This window comes from Leptopilina boulardi, unplaced genomic scaffold (assembly GCF_019393585.1).
Source record: "Leptopilina boulardi isolate dan_hultmark-lab unplaced genomic scaffold, ZJU_Lbou_2.1 LbouV2_384, whole genome shotgun sequence".
In the NCBI taxonomy this organism is placed as follows: Eukaryota; Metazoa; Arthropoda; class Insecta; order Hymenoptera; family Figitidae; genus Leptopilina; species Leptopilina boulardi.
In genome coordinates, this window is record NW_026137956.1 from 2,366,474 (window position 1) to 2,387,617 (window position 21,144).

The window sequence follows — 21,144 nt, forward strand, 5'->3', positions numbered from 1 at the left end:
TAAGATTAATATTATTAATATTAAATAAATATTAATATAATTAATGTAATATATATATATATATATATATATATAAATTTTTATTTAAACTTATTTTAATAAATTTATCCCATACCATTTTTTTAATTGTAATTCTTGTATATTTTACAATTATTATATTTATATTATACATTAACTATAATTATTCAAATTTATTGTTAAATTAAAGTAAAAAATATTTCTACTATTTCAATTTGAACATTGTGCCAGTGTGGCGCTGCATACATAAGTTGCAGTTGTTGCCAACATAATAATCTTAAAATCTTGAATTTCAACAGAAACTAACATAACCTGACATTTGATCCGGGTCCGGTTCATTTTGAGTAACTTGAAGTTAGTTGTTGTTCATTATGATACCGAATTCAGAATGAACTGCAACAAAAATGAACTCAGTTTTTTTCTGTGTTATATTAAATGAAAATTCGAGCAAATAAAAATTGTGACAAATAAAAATTCGAACAAATAAAAATTCTATGAAGTGAATTTTCGGTTATATAAAAATCCTGTAATATAAAAAATCGTTTTGATGAAAATTCTGCAAAATACTAATTCGAATAAATAAAAATTTGGCTCAAAAATAATTATAACAAATGAAATTCTATAAAATGAAAATTCTAACTAATGATTTTTAGAACATATTTATGCGTCCCAAATAAAATTTTTTTTAATAATATCAGTTTCTAAACTCAAAAATTGTGGCTTTTGACTCGTTGAAGTGAAAATAAATAAATAAATAAATTCGAATTTTTTTGGGTGAAAGACACGATTTTTTTTTTTAATCGAAAGTTTAGTTGAATATTTATACAAATATTTTAACTTAAATAGTTTTGAAACTTATTAATATGAAACTATTTACAGAAATTCATTTTTTTGTCCCGTTTTTTTTTCATTTTCAATTTTTAAAAAGTGAAAGATAAATATTAAATTATTTTCATTACATATATATATATATATATATATATATATATATATATATATGAAGTATTCAAAAAAAATTTCTTTATAACCTTTTATCGAGAGAAATTGAATATACATATATTTCTCTTAATGATCATCAATTTTATACTTAAGCTTCTAATTTATTTCTTAACATATAATTAAGATAAATTGATTTTTTCACAGAGAATTATAATGTGGAATTTTATAAGAGAAATGCTTAAAACAATTTTTCATTGGAATAAATTATTATTAGGAAAAATAATTTGTATTTTTATATGTGGGAATTTCAATGTCAAATTTTATAGTCGACCTTTATTTTGATAAAAGCTTTTCTTTACACTGAAAAAAAAAATTATTTGATTCAAATAATAATCAGTTACTTGATTATTATCAAATAAATATTTATTTGTATCAAATAATTATTATTGGAGTCAATTAAATGATATTTGTTTCAAATACAAAAATCATTGGTTCCAATACAATTTATTTAATTCAAATAAAAATTATTTGGTTTAAGTATATAAATATTTATTCGATAATAGTCAAGTAATCAAGTATTTGAATTAAATAAATTTTTTTTTTCAGTGTATATAAAAAAAATGGGAATACTTTTTTTTCTGTAAAGAACAAAAAAAAAAGATGCACATATTTAGCTAAATTAAAAAAGTTGACTATAAATTGAACGTAGAATTGACCATATATATATGAAGAAATAAGAAAATATTTGTATTAAAAATCTCATTTTTCTTTTTTTCATTACTCTCTAAATCTGAATTAGTAAAAATGTTTACTAATTTAAATTAGTGACTCACTTTTTGCTTTAGAATTACATAATTAAATTTTACTAATTGTTAGTAAAACTTAGTAATAATTAGTAAAATTTTACTAATTTAGAAGCAAAAAGTGAGTCACTAATTCAAATTAGTAAACATTTTTACTAATTTAGATTTAGAGAGTACAAATATTTTCACAATTTTTCAATATTGTATTTGAATATAACTTTGATATTTAGATCAAAATATAACGAGACACGTTCCGTTAAATCCACATTGTCTTCTCAATGCCGTTATTGGCTAGGACTATGTATATATAACTGTACAAAATATAATCGAACATAACCAATTTCTCTATATAGAAAATGTTGCAATCACAAATTCCCATGCCCTGTTATTCTGAGACCAAGAAACATGCATTTTAATCTAAGTACCCGAAACCAGCCAATCGACTATTATAAATAGTGAGAGAGATAGAGAGAGAGTCAGAACTGGAATTGGCTAATATATTGCATACGTATATATATATATATATATATATATATATATATATATATATATATATTGAGTTGATTTCGTCAGTGCAATAACAAGTTATAAACTGGAACCGGAACTAAATCAAGTTCCTGAATATTAAAAAATATTTTTTTCCTCGACGCACAAATGTACCACAAAATTAATTTTATATGCTTAGAATTTTTATTTGACAAAAATTCTTAAATAGATTAAAATTGTCCTTTAGCCTGATTTTCATTTTTCAAATTTGTGTTCAATTGAATTTAAATTAAGCTAAATTTTTATTCAACGGAACTTTCAATTAAAAAAAATTTTCATTCAACAGAATTTTTCGTTTACAAAATTTGTTTTTAGCCATTTTTTTTTTTATTTAAAAGCATTCTTATTTAATCGAATTTTAAATTAACAAAATTTTTATTTCCGAAAATTTTAAGTGAATCGAATTTTTAAATACCAGAATTTTCAATTAACCGCAAATTGTCATTTGACAGAATTTTTTATTTGCATCATTTGTTATTATTAATGATAGAAATTCTAAAAACGCCAAATTTTCATTTGACCGAAATTGAAAAGGACCAAACAAACTTAACCTGTAAAAAAAAGTTTACGGCGCGATTTTTGAAATTCAATCAATCACAATATTTTCTTAATAATTTTTTGATGGTTGAATCGCGCCGAAATCTTGTTTGTAGGTTATGTTTATTCGGTCATTTGTAATTTCGGACAAATGAAAATTCGGAATTTTAAGAATTTCTATCATAAATAACAAATGGCGCAAATAGTAATTCCGTAAAATTAAAATTTGCAGTAAATTGGAAATTCTGTCATTGAAAAAATTATGATTTACAAGTTTTTTGAATGAGAATATTTTGCTAAATATTAAAATACAGTTAAATTTTGAATTGTTTTAAATAAAAAGTTGAATAGAGAGAAATTATGTAAAACATGGAAATTGTAAAGTTAAATAAAAATTCGGTGCTTGAAAAGCTAGTGAAAAGGAAAATTTAGGTTAATTTAAATTCAAAAAATAAAAATTCGGCTAAAAGAAAATTTGATCTATTTCATTTAGCCGTCAAGTGAAAATTCCAACTAATTATGAGTAAATAAAAATTATCAAAGCATAGCATTAATATTTCTTTAATTTAAACAAATTATTATTGTTATAGAAAATTATTATTATTGTTGATTCAGAAAATTTGTAAATTCCTTATGATATGTGAAACTGTACCTAACCTCAAAAATAGTTCCTACATCGTCTGCTCTCTACGGTTCAAATGCGTGATTGGTCAAAAATGCGCGCGCTGATTTAAAAAACGTATAAATCAATCAATCACAGTATTCCGAGTAAAACTCCGAACTATATTCGGCATCTTTCGGAAAAGTTCGGGGATTCTGTGTTAATATTTTGTATGGAGCATACTAATTTTCTGTATTCTGTATTATAAACTTCAATAAATTTAAATAATTTAAATTTAATAAATTCCTCTTTTTCCCTAAATTTAAACGGTACTATATTAAATTTTCAAACAAAAAATGATTATAATTTAACAAAATGAATTTTTTATCTTCAATTATTATGAGAATATAAATTTTTTTTTTTTGACAACTTACCTTGACGTCCTTGATGTTAACAACAATATCGGTTGTAAATGTAGAATTGACAGGAATGGGTTTATTTTTAACACTTGGGAAAATGACTCCTCGATTCCTCGTTGTTGATCTTTGAGAACTTGAGGACGTTGAGGTCATTGGTGTTGTTGCCGATGGAGTATTTGATGGTGAAGCTACCGACGAAGTCGATGAGGCTGTTGGTATTGAAGATGTCGATGTCGTTACTGTTGTCGGAGTTGTTGGATTTTCCGTTGAGAACTCTTCATTCAATCCAACATACCTGCAAAAAAAAAGAAGGAAAAATTCAAAAATAATAAAAATATCACCCAAAAAAAATTGTTAAATTGAAGATAACTAAAAAAAAGTGATGCCTGTTTTGGGCAGATAAAGTAGCACTTTTTTAGGCAGTTGGCCCAAACTGCCTTAAAAAGTGCTACTTTATCTGCCCAAAACAGGCACAAAAAAGACACTTTTTCATGTCAATGGCGAAAAAAAAATATTTTCAGAAATTAAGAATATTGAATTGATGAAGAAAGATGAGAAAACTTTGTACGAAAATTTGAATAAAACAAAAAAAAAAGAAACATCGAAAGATTAATTTAAAAAAAGAATTTACTTTCTTTCTTAACTTTTTCCAACGTTGAAGAAAGTAAATTGAAGATATGAAAAAATCACTTCCAAACAAAAACCTTACAAAATTACTCTAAAAAAAAATTTAATTTTAAAAATAAAGGAAAAAAAAATGTAAAACTATTGAAGAAAGACAAAAAAGAAAACAAAGAAAAGAAAATGAAAGGCCAAAAAAAATTGAACAATTTTCTCGCATTTGAAGACGAGAAAAAAAAACTACTCAAGAATCTCGTCTTGAGGAAGCAGAACAGTTCCTTTCGCTTTCAGGTTTCTCTCTATATATCCCCCTTCAATAAAAGGAAAGATTGTGTCTATTTATGAAAAAGAAAAAAAGAAAAAAAAAACAGTCAGTGGCTTCATGGTGTTGACTGTGAAAGTAATCACTTTTGATCGTCATTGAAAAAAGAAATTTCTACTTAATTTGATTAATGCCCAACTGAGCGTAATAGGTCAATTGCCATAAAAAAAACAAGATCACTAGTTGGCAATAATTAGCAAAACTTAATTAGCATTTAATAAACATTTTACCTTGATTGGTGTTCGTTTTACACTTTATTGGCAATGGACTTTTAATTTCTAATCATTAATTGCTTATAGTTTTCCTAATAGCGAAATGTTGTCGTAGGTCAAGTGTATATATGGGCGATTTCACGTGATACTTTTAAATATGGATAAAAATATTTTTTTTTTCGTTCTTTAAAGAAAAATATGATATACGTATTTTTTTTAAGTGCTCAAATTCTTGAGTTATGAATTTTGTAAAAATCTAGGATTTTTCAAGGTCTTTCTTCACCACTTCAATATTGTTAATTTTTTAAAAAATTTTTTTAAAATTATCTCCAGTTAATTTTAACATTCTTTAAATGTTTTAATTTTTTTTCTTTATAAACTTTTTTCCAACTTTTAAAATTTTCTATTTAAATTTTTTTTCATCTTTCTTCACTATTCCAACTTATTAAATTAGTAATATTAGTAATATTTTATTTTTAATATTTTTATCTTTCTTCAGCAATTTCATATTTCTTCAACAACTTTTCTTTTGACTTTTATCAACTTTCTTTCATTTTTCTAACAAATTTTTTTTTATCTTTCTTCACTACTTTATTTTTCCTAACTGTTTAATTTTTTTTAATATTATTGCAAACTTATGTAAATATTAAAAAAAAAATATTAATTCGTATTTAAAAGGTCATAGGTACACCCGGAGAAAAGATATGGGTGATTCTCCAAAAACCGGTCACTTTCGAGGACTTAAAAATTTTTTTTAAAAAATGATTAGAAATTCGATTTTTTTATTAATTTCTATTTATTGGGATAAAAACAAGTTATATGTCAAGTGATTAAGCTACAAAATTAATTTAAAGGCATTGGGGGAGACTTTTAATAAAACGCATTTTTTATATTAGTGTTATTTTGCAGTTCTTCATGAATGAAGGAAAAAAAATGGAAATTTTTTTTTAAAATGGCTCAGATTAGGAATAATAAGATTGTTTACAATTAACCACAGTTTGTACATTTTTTATAAATAAATTTGAAAAACTTAAACAATAAAAAAAATCAAAAACTTGAGGAAAATGTAAATAACTTTGAAAATTCGAAATTTTAAACTATTTTATTCATTCTCTGAATGTATTTTTCATTATATTCTGTATAATATATTTCTAATATATTATAAAAAGTTTTAATTATCAAATTAGTTCTAAGACCAGTAACAACTTATTCTATAAAATGGAATAAAATAAAGAGCAGAAATGACATGTAAAAAATAAACGAGAAAACTAACCTCAATCACAATTCAAGGGTGTATCAACGAGGGGCACTGAAATTTATATCTTTTACTATACATTTTAAATTATAAGTTAACTGGTTTATATTTATTGTATTTTAAATTGTAATTAATTAAATGTATAAACCGTGGAAAAATTTAAAGTTTATTACTTGTTTTAAGTAAATTTTTAGGCACGGGTACATTTTTTGCTTGCTTCACACCTACTGCATGAAAATGTCTTCGCACGACAAAGGAAATTTTTTACAAAATCCATTTGTACACTTTTTAAACAATAGCAAATAAAAAATGGCTTGGCATAAAGTTTTATCGTATTAAGCTTTAAGTTTTCATCGGTTTTTTATTAATATATATATTGAAATACGGAAGGTCTGACATGGCATGACAAAGGAATTATTAAAAATACGCAGTGCTTTTTTAGTGATTTAATTTGAAAATAAGAGAAAATTCATTTTCTAATTTCTCTTCAGGATTTGAGAAGTGACATGTTTTATTTTCGATTTCAATATAATTTTGAGGCAAAAAGTGCAAGTCTTGTAATATATTTATACACGTTTATCCTTTGTCGTGCTAGAATGAAGATTTTCAAAGACACTTTTATTCCAATAATTATCAGTAATTAAATTGATGTAATGAAAAATTGTATATTTATAAAAATTAAACCTTTTGAGTTAAACTTTAAGAATATTAATTAAATAATTAAAGATAGTACGGTTTTTATGAGTTATAGCATTTTAAAGTTTGGTACTCAGAGGTTAGGACATACTGAATTGCTGTTTTCCACCTATTAAATATTGTTTTACACAAAATTTATGTACAAAAATATAGTATTTTATAAGGTATAATAGTTAAAGGATGTTTAAACAATATTTTCGTTCAATGTTGATAATTAAATGTTAAGATGTTTAGAAGATATAATTCAAAGACATGAAATTACCCACTTTACGGAGAATCACCCATATATTTGTCTCAGAGCCAAATAAATTTTTATTTATTTCAAATAAATATTTATTTGTTGCAAATAAAATCTATTTACAACAAATAAAAAAGTTATTAGCCTCTGAGACAAATATACGTTTATTTAATTCAAATATATTATATTTATTTTAAATAAAACCTTTCTTTGGGTGTAAATTTCACGTGGAATCAACCCCTAGATATTATGTGTGAATTCCAATAAATAAAAGTGAAAGAAAATTTTTTTTTTTTAAATAAAAAATAGATATATTACACTAACCTGCTTGGATCGTATTCAACAAGTCGATCAATTGTGGGATCAAGTAATAATTCAGCAGGAATCGGTCGTTGTGCTAAAGTAGCAACGTCATCCTCCTGTTTCTTAAGTCTACTCTCAACGCCCTCGAGATTTTGGATAATCTTATTTGTTTTTGATCTCAGATCAGCGTGAATTTCACTGATTGCTCTCTCCTGACGTTGTGTTTGTGTCAAAAGCTCATCTGATTTTGGTACCAGGTGGTCCACTGAACTCTTTGTTCCGACCTTCAAAAAAAATAAAAATTAATATTTTCAAAAAGAACAATTTAATACAATTAAAAAATGTAAAAACATTATATAATTTTTTAAAAGCGTGCACAATACTTTTAGTATAAATTGAAAAAAAAATTGTTATAGAATAAGTGAAATGCTGCTGCTGAAGGAGTTTAATCGTCGATAAAAGGTAAACGTAAATCATTAAAAGTGATTAACATGCAACACAAAAGGTGTCGATTGAGCAATCTAGAGTTAGACATTCTCGAACCGTCACTTGGCCCTGAAATAAATCTGCATTTACTGCTCGATTACGAGGAAACGAGAAAAAGAAGAAAATAATAAAAAAAACAGAAAAGGAAAAAAGTATCGGTTATTACAAACTTATAGGCACTTCCAGTCTCGAGATGTCGAGTAGGATAATGACCCATTCTTACCTCATCATGCTTGTAAAAGTGATATCATTATACACCTATATAGATATCGAGGATTTAATATTTCTTTTTCTATTAATTAGATTCTTATCATAACTTTTCATTTACACATTGTTTACAACCTACATATAAATATATATATATATAAAATTATATGAACTTCAATAAGCGGGTAAATTGCTTTTCAAAAGCTATTAATATTTTTTTTTACGTATATCATAGTTTTAGCTTTAATATAATAATAATTAAATAGAAGACAGTGATTGTAATTAATTTTAAATTTGTATATTGTAATAAAATTTTATTGATTAGATAATAAAGTGTTATTATAATTACTTTTGAGTCAATTATGTTCTCTTTTTAAATTAATATTAATTGTAAATAAATAATTATCAGTTACATTCACTTTTAGGTTATGTCAAATTAACTAAAAAAATTTTCAACTAATAAATAGGGTAAATGTGGGTATTACCGTGATTGAATGAATTACCGTGATTTCGCTTTTTTCTATAAAATTTCACAATTACGTTCCGATTCATTCAGTGAAAAAATTTATATTGTTAATTTAATATTATAAGTATCAAATAAAAATAATATATTAGTTATTTAATGTATCATTAAGTTTTTACAAATTGTTAAATCTCGTTAAAGCAGCAAATTTGGTAAAATTCTCATCGCATTGTGACAAAAAGGTTGTCCAAAAAACGTCTTTTATACTGATATTTATGCTCCAAATTTTGTTATTCTTTTTTTAATCGATAAAGTAACTTTTTTTTTTTTATTAAAACACCTTAGCTAATAAAGATCCGACTTTTTTTTCCTTTTTATATTTGTAATACGGTAATATGCACAAGTTTTTAAAAGGCGCCTCAAATTCCGCGACTTCTTTCTCATGCAAACATGCGCATGTACACCTAACCTATAAATTGTCGAAACATAACCTGATTACTCACTGTCATCATAACAAAAATATAAAAAGTTTTAAGTTTTTAATATAATTTAAATATAAGTAACAAAAATATGTGAAATACCAAAAGAAGGCCAAAGAAAGCAGTAAATTCTAGATCAAAAAAAGATATTTATACAAAAACCATCGCGGCATTTGGCACACGACATTTGGGTCATAAAGGTTTTGGCATCGCGGTAATGTATCCACTTGCATTTATTTTTAAAATGTCTTTTATTTAATAAAGTATACCTTATATGACATTATTAATTTTTTATTAACACAAAGTATACTCAATGATCAATTTAAAAAAAAAAAATTACACGAATATCTTGTAAAATATGTTTATATTTTTTTTTTCAAACTCTGGTATTCATCAAAATCGCGGTAATACCCACATTTACCTTATATTTAATCGAAGTTTAATTTAGTAAAATTCTCATTCAATAGAATTTTAAGGGAATTGAATTTTTAAATACAAGAATTTCCAATACACTGCGAATTTTCATTTGTCAGAATTTTTATTTCCACTATTTTTCATTTATAAGAGAAATTTTTAAATCGACGAATTTTTATTTGACCGAAATTACTAATGACCGAATAAACATAACCTACACAAAAAGATTTTGGCGTGATTTTTGAAATTCGACCAATCACAATAATTTCATAATATTTTTTAACTAGTCGAAATTTAAAAATCGCATCAAAATTCTTTTTGTTCGGTGATTTTTGTAATTTCGGTCAAATGAAAATTCGGCGTTTTAAGAAATTCTATCATAAATAACAAATGGTGAATATAAAAATTTGGAAAAAAGAAGTTACGGTATGTTGGAAATTCTGCCATTTAAAAATTATAAATTTACAAGTGGTGCAACATAACCTTAAAAATGTAACTTTCATTAATAAATTTATATGTTTTTCAAGTTAATTTTATAAGTTTTTCTTTTTTTAAATGACTTAGAAAGCTTATCAGACGTTATATTTAGTTGTTCACTTAAGTAAAAAAAAATGTTAATTTAAAAAAAAAAGTTTCACCTCTTTAATAAATATAGATTTAATAAAATTTTAATGTTAATTTAAAAATTTGTTGAACAATTTCTATAAACAATTTTTTTTATTATTTTCCTTTTTTACTGCATTCTAAATTAACTACAGAAAAGATTTCATATAGATAAAACAATTAAAAAATTTTTTAAGGCTATTTTAAATAAACAAACTTTGATGGGTATAATAACCCTAACTACAGGGGTAATATATTCACGGCTTTAAGTTTCTGTAACTTTAACAAAAAAAAAACTAATTTTTTTGTCACTTAACTTATAGAAACTTTTCAAAAGGTTGTTAAAAAAAATTAAGTTAAAAAAGAATTTATTAATTCTGAATTTTAATAATATACCGTTAATCGGGGCTATTTTACTCACCCAGGGGCTATTATACTCAGCACCAGTTTTTAATTAATAAAATATTTATATTGAAATATTTTAACTTGACGCTTGTTGTAAATATTGTTTGATAATTTGAAAATTGAAAATAATCAATTAAATAGAAATATAAAAAAAAAGAAAAAAAAATTGCTGAACAAAAATTGAAAACTATGAATTATAATTTTTTAAAAAAGTAAGTTAAAAAAAACAATTTAACTTAATATTTTCTTTGTTGCGCTATTATCTGGGGCTATTCTACTCACCAAGGGGCTATTATACTCAGCTCAAGATTTTAATTAATAAAATATTTATATTGAAATGTGTAAACTTAACTCTAAGTGTAAATATTATTTGATAGTTTTATTACAGAGGGCGGTAAATGTTATTACTTAATTTTTTATCAGAACGCAGAAAAATATTCATAAAGTCGTGAAAGTCTGAAAATTTTTTTTTGCACATACGCAAACTTTATACTGGATTTTGAAGAATTTTATTGTACTTCGCAAAATATTGCAAGTATTTCAAGAGAAATGTGCGAAAAAATAAAAAACCAGAATTCTCTGGGTAATTATACTCACTTCTTAAAATTAATTATTTTTTGAAAATTGTAGATGGTAAATAAGTGTATATTTTGTTTACATTTTTGACATCCTTTTGTGTAAAAAAACCATAAATATATAAATTATAAGATTTTACAAGGTACAACATAACCTTAAAAAAGTAAATTTCCTTAAAATTTATGTTTTTCAAGTTAATTTTGTAATTTTTTCTTCTAAAATAACTTGAAAAGCTTGTTAGAAATTATATTGAGATGTTTACTTAACCTAAAAAATGTTAATTTAAAAAAAAATTTAACTTTTTTAATAAAAAAAAAAAATCTGTAGAAAAGATTTCATATAAGTAGCTAAGGCTGTATAAAAAAATGTTGAGGATATTTTATAAATAAACAAAGTTTACTGAGTATAATAGCCCCAACAATTTATAGAAACTAAAAAAGTGATGAGTATAATAGCCCCGAGTTTGGGGCTAATATATGTACTCACCACTTTAAATTTCTAAAACTTTGTTAAAAAATTTTTCTTTGTCGTCTAACTTACAGGATATATGCAGACGGATGTCCACAACGTAACACAAGAATTTAAAATTTTTTTTATTTAATTTCTTAATTTTTGTAAAGTACTGAATAAAAAAGTAGCGTTTTTTTTGTATAATAACCCCAGTAAATGGTACTGAATAAAAAAGTAACGTTTTTTTGAATTCTTTTAACGATCTAGTAAAAAATTGATGACTCACCACAACATTCCAGACTTCGTCCATTTTTTCAGAAACCGTTAACATTGGATGTATTTGTTCAACAAGTCTGTCAATTTTACTTTGCTTGGGAGGCGCTTGCGTTGTGGTGATATTAATTGTTGATGGTGTATTCTTATCGACAATTGCCTCATGAACATCTTTCATCATATTGTAAACGGCGCCAAGATTTTCAGAGACAAGATTCATTTGAAATTGCAGCTTCCGATCCATGTTGCCAGTTGTTTGGCGAAGATTTTCAATTTCGATAGTAACATGATTCATGACCTCGTTACTCATTGCCTTCATTATTTCAATAACATTCATACTTATTGGTTTTTTTTCACTTGCCTCGGCATTAATATCATCGGTGGGCAAAAAATTATTGTCCAAATGATTTTTCAATATCACCAATTTATTGTCAATATCCGAGACTTTTTGATCGAGTGAAACTAATTTTTCACCCAATGTATCAGGCGATGATGGTTCATCATTGTGTATCAATCTTATCAGCGGAACTGTTTTCAACATAAAAAGAAGAACGAATTTTTTTAGTTTTAAAATTGTAATTTTGCGATTAAATGTGCCTTTTATTAGGGATTAATAAAAAAGAGTTAGTTTTTTCCCTAGTGTAAAAAATGTGAATTTCTCTCTCTCTTGTGTTGGAAAATGATCATTTTGCACACTAGAATTGAAAAAAAAGTGATAGAAAAAACAATTTTGCTCCGTGGTGCTAAAAAAGGTTTAAATTTTAACAAAAAAGAATTTAAAAAAGGTCATTTTACTCCCTAGAAATGGAAACGGTTGATTTACTCCCAAGTGTGGAAAAATATTATCTGACACTCAAGGGTTTTAAAGAAACTACTCTATTAATAAAACTGTTGTTCTATAGGGTAAGAAAGGCTATTTTAATCCCTTGTGAAAAAAATTCTATTTCAATCTCTAGTGTTAAAAAAACATTTTGTTTCCTAGGGTTGAAACAGGCTACTTTACTCCCTAGAGTAAATTTTTTTATTTAACTCCAGTGCTAAAAAGGACATTTTGTTCCCTAGGGTACAAAAGGCTTCTTTAGTCCCTAATATAAAATTTTTTATTTAACTCTCTAGTGCTAAAAAACATTTTGTTCCCTAGGGTTGAAAAAGACTGCTTTACTCCCCAGAGTAAATTTTTTTTATTTAACTCCAGTGCTAAAAAGGACATTTTGTTCCCTAAAGTACAAAAGCCAACTTTACTCCCTAGTGTACAACATTTAATTTCACTTTTTAGTGTTAAAAATAATATTTTGTTCCCTAGGGTTGAAAAAAGCTACTTTACTTCCCAGAGTAAATTTTTTTATTTAACTCCAGTGCTAAAAAGGACATATTGTTCCCTAGGGTACAAAAGGCTTCTTTACTCCCTAGTGTAAAATTTTTTATTTAACTCTCTAGTGCTAAAAAACATTTTGTTCCCTAGAGTAGAAAAAGACTACTTTACTCCCTAGTGTAAAAAATTCTATTTAATTCTCCAGTATTAAAAATAACAGTTTTGTTCCCTAGGGTACAAAATGCTACTTTAATCCCTAGTGTAGAAATAGGTCATTTTTCTCCCTTGAGTAATAATAATAATAATACATTAATAATATTTTTAGAAAAAAAATACTCACCTTCAGAATCATCAGTGCCACTTCTGCTTTCAACATTTCTTGTGGATGCTGCGACCACTTCCGGGATTGGAAGTGATTGAGTGTGAAATAGTTTAAGGTCAAGTGTCCTTAATTTTGTTATCACTGCATCGGTTTTATCAATATTGTCATTTACTCGAGAATCGAGAGCCTCTACCCTCCTCATCAAGTGTTCCACTGCTTTATCCAAATTTTCAATCCTCTGAAGTTTTGACTCCAAAGTTGAAACAATTACCTCGAAGACATTAAATAGATATTGCTCTCTGCAAAAGAAAAAAGAAAATATTTCACAATTAATTAAAAAACACCAAAAATTTTGCTGGGTCAATAAAATATTTTTCATAGTTTAAAATTTCTTTTTTTTGGTTTAATAATAAGTCGCATATATTATTATTATTATTATTATTATTATTATTATTTTTATTATTATGTAATAATTATTGTTAGTTATTGGCTATTGTATTATAATCTTTTACATTAATTTTAATTTTTCCTCGACATAAAATAGTCTTTAAAGTATAATAATAATAATAATTTTTCCTATTTCTTCTAATAGATTCGTGAAAATGTAAGCAATATATATATATATATATATATATAAGATAAAACTAGGAAAGAAAAGATATTATTTTTTATGGAGTGTTATTTATAAGTATAAAATTTGGTGCTTCTTTCATAAGTTAAAAATTATACCACTTAAATGTAATATGCCACTGTTTACAGTTTACTTGTAATAAATTTAAAAAACATTATATTAGAAATAGAAATTCGCATAATTTATGAATTACAGTTTGAATTATTTATTATTATACCAAGTATTATTTTCATAAGACTTATCGAGAATTATTTTTATTTTCAATAATAAATAAATATATATCCATAAAGATAATTTTGCAATATTGTATATATGTATAGAATTTTAAATCAGTGTTGATGACAGTAAATTTAATTAAATACAGTATATTTATATATTAATTTTCTTCAATGGCGAAAGGAAAATTGATTTTTTTTTTCTAAGAAAGAGAAACAACTGTATATATAACTGCTCTTACAAAATTATCTGTAACTGAATTTCATAAGTGATACTAATAGTTGTAAATGAGAATTTTATTTTATAACATACACACTGAGAGGCATTTTGTTTGACAATTTAATACAGTACCGTTTAAATTTAGGGAAAAAGAGAAAATTATTAAATTTAAATTAATACAATTATTTTTAATAATTTTAATTTTAATTATTTTTACTTATTTTACTTTAAATTATTTAAATTATTCTTAATTATTTGAATTTAAATTATTTAAAATCGAAGTTTGTAAAAACTGTATTGAAGTTTATAATACAGAATATAGAAAATTAGTATACTCCATACGAAATACTAACACAGAATTCCCGAACTTTTCCGAAAGATGCCGAATATAGTTCGAAGTTTTACTCGGAATACTGTGATTGGTTAATTTATACATTTTTTAAATCAGCGCGCGCATTTTTGACCAATCACGCATTTGAACCGTAGAGAGCAGACGATGTAGGAACTATTTTTGAGGTTAGGTACAGTTTCACATATCATAAAGTATTTACAAATTTTCTGAATCAACAATAATAATAATTTTCTATAACAATAATAATTTGTTTAAATTAAAGAAATATTAATGCTATGCTTTGATAAATTTTATTTACTCATAATTAGTTGGAATTTTCACTTGACGGCTAATTCAAATAGAACAAATTTTCTTTTATCCGAATTTTCATTTTTTGAACTGAAATTAATCTAAATTTTCCTTTTCACTATAGCTTTTTAAGCACCGAATTTTTATTTAACTTTACAATTTTCATATTTTACATAATTCCTCTCTATCCAACTTTTTCTTTTAAAACAATTTAAATTTAATCGTATTTTAAATTAGCAAAATATTTTCATTCTAAAGAATTGAAAATCATATTTTTCAATGCCAAAATTTCTAATTCACTGCAAATTTTAATTTCATAACATAACATGCAAAAAAAAGTTTTCGTTGTAATTTTTTAAATTCGACCATTAAAAAATTATTAAGAAAATATTGTGATTGGTCGAATTTCAAAAATCGTGACAAAATCTTTTTATATAGGTTATGTTTGTTCGGTCAAATGAAAATTCGGTGTATTAAGAATTTCTATCATAAATAACAAAATAGTGCAAATAAAATTTTTTACAAATGACAATTTGCGGTTAATTTAAAATTCTGGTATTTAAAAATTCGATTCACTTAAAATTTTATTAAATGAGAATTCTGCTAAATTAAATTTCGGTTAAATAAGATTGTTTTAAAAAAAATTGGATAAGGAGAAATTTTATAAAATAAAATTTCTGTTATATAAAAATTTGGGTTAAAAATTCAATTGAACACAAATTTGAAAACTAAACTGAATTAACAATAAAGCCAAAGTTGAGATAATAATTAATAACTTAATATTAATAATATTAGGGTCAGTTGGGGTAAATGGGGACAAAATCGCTGTTTTTTACAAATTACGTAAGTTTCTTCCTTTAAAAGGTAATATTTGCGGGTTTATTAATTTTTAAGTTGTTATTTACATTCCCAGGATTAATTTTATGCAGCAGAAAAAAATTTAGATAAGATTTAAACGCATGAAACTGACTGTCACCATTTACCCCAAAATATAGAAAATTTCATAAAAATTGGGGTAAATATGGACAGCATAGTTTCTAAGAAAGTTTTAAGAAAAAAGTTTCCTCAAGTATATTACTGTATTGAGGGATGAAAAAATTTGAAAAAAATTTGTAGTAGATATATAATAGTTGAACCAATTGAAATTTTTTTATTTCAGTATTTTGTCGAGTATTTCAAAGAAAACAGACTTAAAAATCATACCAAATTTTTTTCTTATTCCTTATGACTCCCATAACATAAATTCACTTGAATTTTTTATTTTTGTTAATTTGGTGAATAATCACAAGCTGTCCCCATTTACCCCAAAAATTTGAAAACTCAGGGTAAATGGGGACAGCTTGTCATTATTAACCAAATTGACAAAAATCAAAAATTCAAGTGAATTTCTGTTATGGAAGTCATAAGGAATAAGAAAAAATTTTTGTATGATTTTTAAGTCTGTTTTCTTTGAAATGCTCGACAAAATACTGAAACAGTTTGACTTTGATTTTCAAGTTTTTATGCGCATTGAACGATAACTTTTTTTATCTTGTTGCCAATTGTCAAGATAAAAGCTTGGCAATACTCAAAAACCTCTTGCAGGTGATCTGAGGTTAAAATATTGACGTTGAACTTAATTTTAAACTGTAAATTAAGCTCAAAAACCTCTTGTCCCCATTTACTCCAACTGACCCTATATTATTAATATAATATTGGTTAATAATAATAATATAAATATTATTAATAATAATAATAACAATAAGAATAATAATAATAATAATAAGGAGAAGAATAAATAACTTCTTCTTCGAAAATTATTTTTATACCCACAGACAGACGGACAGATAGACAGAAAGTAAAGAACATAAAGATTGATTAAAAGTAGTAAAAGTCAATATTTTCAGCCAATTATTATAATTGGCATTTTTTTATGATGAAAATTTCATTGGGAGGGTGTGTTTTATATATATGTGTGTGTGTGAAAAAAAATCCACTTATATATATATATATACATATAGGTATGTGTTTTAACTGATTGAAAGTGAAATTTGGAGATTACCTAACGGACGACATGGATCGAGTTTGGAGAGCGTCGAACCAGTTATACTTCGTAATATTTTTTTTTTTTTTTTCATCAGTGTTGTCTCAGCAAAAAAGGAAACAGAAAAGATTGAAAGAGATTCCAAAATAAGAAGGATAGGAAGTGGAAAGAAATGAGAGCATTGCGGGATCAGCTGATTCATCTTATAAAACTTGCTTTCATGAATGGCGAAAATATGCTCGAGCGATCAAGATTTATATGAATTAACCGTTTTATTTTATATGAGAGTATTTAATTTGCATTCAGAAAATTTTTTTTTTTTTTTTTTTTTTTGTAATTGTTGGTAAAAAAAAAACGAAAAGTTTTTGTTAATTAGAAATTATTTTTTTAACATGTTTCTTTTTTAAAGTGAAGAAAATTTTATTCTTAATTTTTTTTTAATGTTAAAAATGTCGATTCCATAATATTATAATAGGATGAAATAATTATTTAGAACATATATTATATATAGCATTTTAAGAAAATCAAATGCTTCTTAAAATTATGTAATTTAAAATGTCAAGCTGATATTTATTTGAATAAGAAAATTATTAGCACCTATTTTCGATGATAGGATCTTCGTGCTTGCTTATGATTATCTTGTCATAATTATAATTAAATACATGCAACTGACGCTTCCTTGTTCACATGCAAAGCACCATATATGTAATTTTGCACCTATATAATAATAATAATAATAATAATAATAATAATAATAATAATAGTATATTAAAGAAAACTAGAATATAAATAATATGGAATAGATTATTTTTTTATATATTAGTAATTTAATGTAAAATTTATAATTTTTTATATTGGCAGTAAATTAATATGAAAATGAGAATTTTAAACGATTTATTATTATTTAAAAAAAAAAAAGAATTTCCTTGTTGAAATTTCCTTCTTCTACTATAAACGAAAGTGCAATATTGCTTCGAACAATTATTTTTGACTTATATTAAAATTTACATCCTTATTATAATGACTGTTTATAATATATATATATATATTCTAATGATCAAAAATAATTATAAGAAGAGTCAAGAGAAGAAAAATATAATTAAATAAAAATGTTATGCGTGTAAAGTAGAAGCGGAAATTAGAAAAGAAAGTTTTCAATATAAAAAAAAAGAATCGGAAGTTTAAAACTAATTCGATAAGTATGAATTTTTTCAAATTTCAAATGTCCCAATCTTTATTGATCTAATTTCTATTTGACTTAATTTTTATTTATCCTAATTCTCATTTTACTTCCTATATTTATATTAAAACCTACACCGAAAAAAAATCCTCTTGTTCCAAGAGAATTCCTCTTATTTCAATGCATATTTTCCTCTAGTATATGCTGCAAAAAGGATGTCCTCTAGGTTTAAGAGGATTGTCCTCTAAGTAAAATTATTCCTCTTAATTTAAGAGGATACTCTTATTTTAAGAGGAAAATAACATCTTAAAAAGAATTCTGAAATAATAAAAATGCAATCATCTAATTTGTATGTCATAGATATAATCTTAATTAAAAGGAATAAAATTTGTTATTTCATGATTTACATCTATATTTGAGTATAAATAAATTGAAATTGTTTTTAATTTTTTTGAATAAATCAACTAAATCTATTTTTAATAATATTTTTATATGCGCAAAACATATAATTCATTAAATTTGAAAATTCATTTTAAATAAATTTTCAAATAAAATTGAAATAAATAAAAATTGTAATAAAATAAATTTTTAAATAGCATAACCTCAAAATTATTTAAATTTTCTTAAAAATTACTTTAAAAAATTTCTTTTACCTTCAAAAATAGGCACGTATTGTGTAAGTTGTAACTCTATCAATGATATTTAAAAGATTATTATCCATTTTGGTTTATTCCCATTTTTTCACACAGAAACTAAAACTTTTTCATATGCGATTTATGACGCGACGTAAATGATATGACGCAATCATCTTTGCGCATGAGCAACTTTTTATGGGAAATCCTCTTAGAATTTAGAGGAATATTCTTAAACATAGAAGATTATTCTAAATTCTAAGAGTATTTTATTTTTATTCTAAAAAGATTATTCTTAATATAAGAGGAATGCTCTAGAATAGTCCTTTTGTTTCGATCCTCTTGAAATTAGAGGAAAATATTCTCATTTAAAGAGTAATACTCTTGTTTTAAGAATAAAATTCAAGAGGATTCTGTAAGAGGAAATTTCCTCTGAATACAAGAATATTTTTTTTTCGGTGCGAGGGTCAAATGAAGTAAAGGCCAAATAGAAATTAGTTTAAAGATAAATTAATAAGTTCATTGTGAATTATGACAAATGGAGATTAAATCAAATAAAAATTAGGTCAAATAAATAAATATTAGGTCAAATAACGATTCTGTCTAAAAAAAAAGGATTTGTGAAAAAAATTTTCTAATTATTGAAAGTTTAATTCCGCAAACTTCATTCTCTAAATTTAAATAACTGGGTCATCAAAAAATGTTAATGAATACAAGAGTTTCGTCCGTTTAAAGGAAGCTATACGATATATTCGAAGAGAATAAGAAGAAGAAGAAGAAGAAGAAGAAGTTTGATTATGGTAATTTTTTGTTGGCCCAACCAAATTTTGATTGCTCTGACTAAACATTTTTCTCAGTATATGAGAGAGAAAAAGAGATATTAATAAAAGAAGATTGTCATTTTTTTTGTTTGCGTTTCATCTTCATATAAGGAAAAGAACTTCCGGTCTTGTCAACATTATGTATATATATATTTAAAATGCAAAAAAAAGAAAGAGAAATAAAAACCAGTTTCGTTTTAATCAGCTCATGACTCTAATGGCATTGCCTTTCTAATCCTTTGACCTCTTGATACCCGATATATATGATAGGATATATAATATATGTAGAATCTGATTCTTTACTGTGTGCTGATATTAAGATGAGGCGATTTTAATACCTTCTTTAAATTGATGTTTCGACATGAAGTTATGACATGGATTACAAGTTTCGTGTCGAAACAAACTTCTGTATTATATATATATGGAGTGGAAAAAAATTGATTGACAGAAATTGAACGTTTTCTTTTGTGAGATAAAAATAAAAAGTACTTTTATTTAAAAAAAAGAAAGAAATCTATCAAAAATATTGAATAATTTATTAATTACTCGCTATTGAGTTGAAAGTGACAATTTTGTTATTGACAGTGGAAAATTGCGATATATTACTCCCTAGGATTAAAAATGGTAATTATTTTCCCTATAGAGTTAAAAATGGTAATTTTACTCCCTAGACTTAAAAAAATACATTTTACCCACATATTATTGTTGAAAAGAAACTTAATTAGAAAATTTATAAATAATGTATTTTTTGTTGCAATGATAAATTTTTTAAAAAACGCGAATTATTTTATTCTCTTTCTTGCACTTAAAAAAGAAGAATAAATAAAAAGAAAACTAGAGAAATAAGGTCAATAAACTGTGAATTTCCGTAACCATGACGAAGATCCCTGACCCTGAGTAAAAGGTTGATAGTAATTCACAATAGCATTGGGGCACAGTTAAGGATTGGCTGACATTAAACTAGAAAATGTCAAGATGAATGAATAGTCTGCTTGCCATTGAGGAGGACGCGCCCATGAATGAATAACGTCCCGTTATATATAAACCTACTATAATATAGCTGAGAATTTTTGCGCTGCTACTGTGAAAAAAACGCTATTTTACTCCTTAAAAATAGTGTTAGAAAATACCATTTTCTTTACTAGTGATTAATTATGATATTTTATATATCCTTAAGTTGAAACAAGCTATTTTATTCCATAGTATTATTTTTCTTAATTATTCTTATTATTATTATTATTATTATTATTATTATTCATATTATTATTATTATTATTATTAT

The 21,144-nt window shown here is 24.6% G+C and overlaps 1 protein-coding gene across 3 annotated transcripts in view; it reads right to left on the reverse strand.

Moving 5' to 3' along the window:
* LOC127288385 (angiopoietin-4) overlaps window positions 1–21,144 on the reverse strand; it is a 232,495-nt gene that overhangs the window by 44,078 nt on the left and 167,273 nt on the right. For all 3 annotated transcript variants that reach the window (XM_051315796.1, XM_051315795.1, XM_051315798.1), the window contains 4 exons: window positions 13,519–13,799; window positions 11,880–12,394; window positions 7,532–7,794; window positions 3,879–4,158 (listed from right to left, as the gene is read on the reverse strand). In XM_051315796.1, coding sequence (XP_051171753.1) covers window positions 3,879–4,158; window positions 7,532–7,794; window positions 11,880–12,394; window positions 13,519–13,702 — 1,242 coding nt within the window. In that variant the 5' untranslated portion in view covers window positions 13,703–13,799. The remainder of the gene's footprint in view (window positions 1–3,878; window positions 4,159–7,531; window positions 7,795–11,879; window positions 12,395–13,518; window positions 13,800–21,144) is intronic.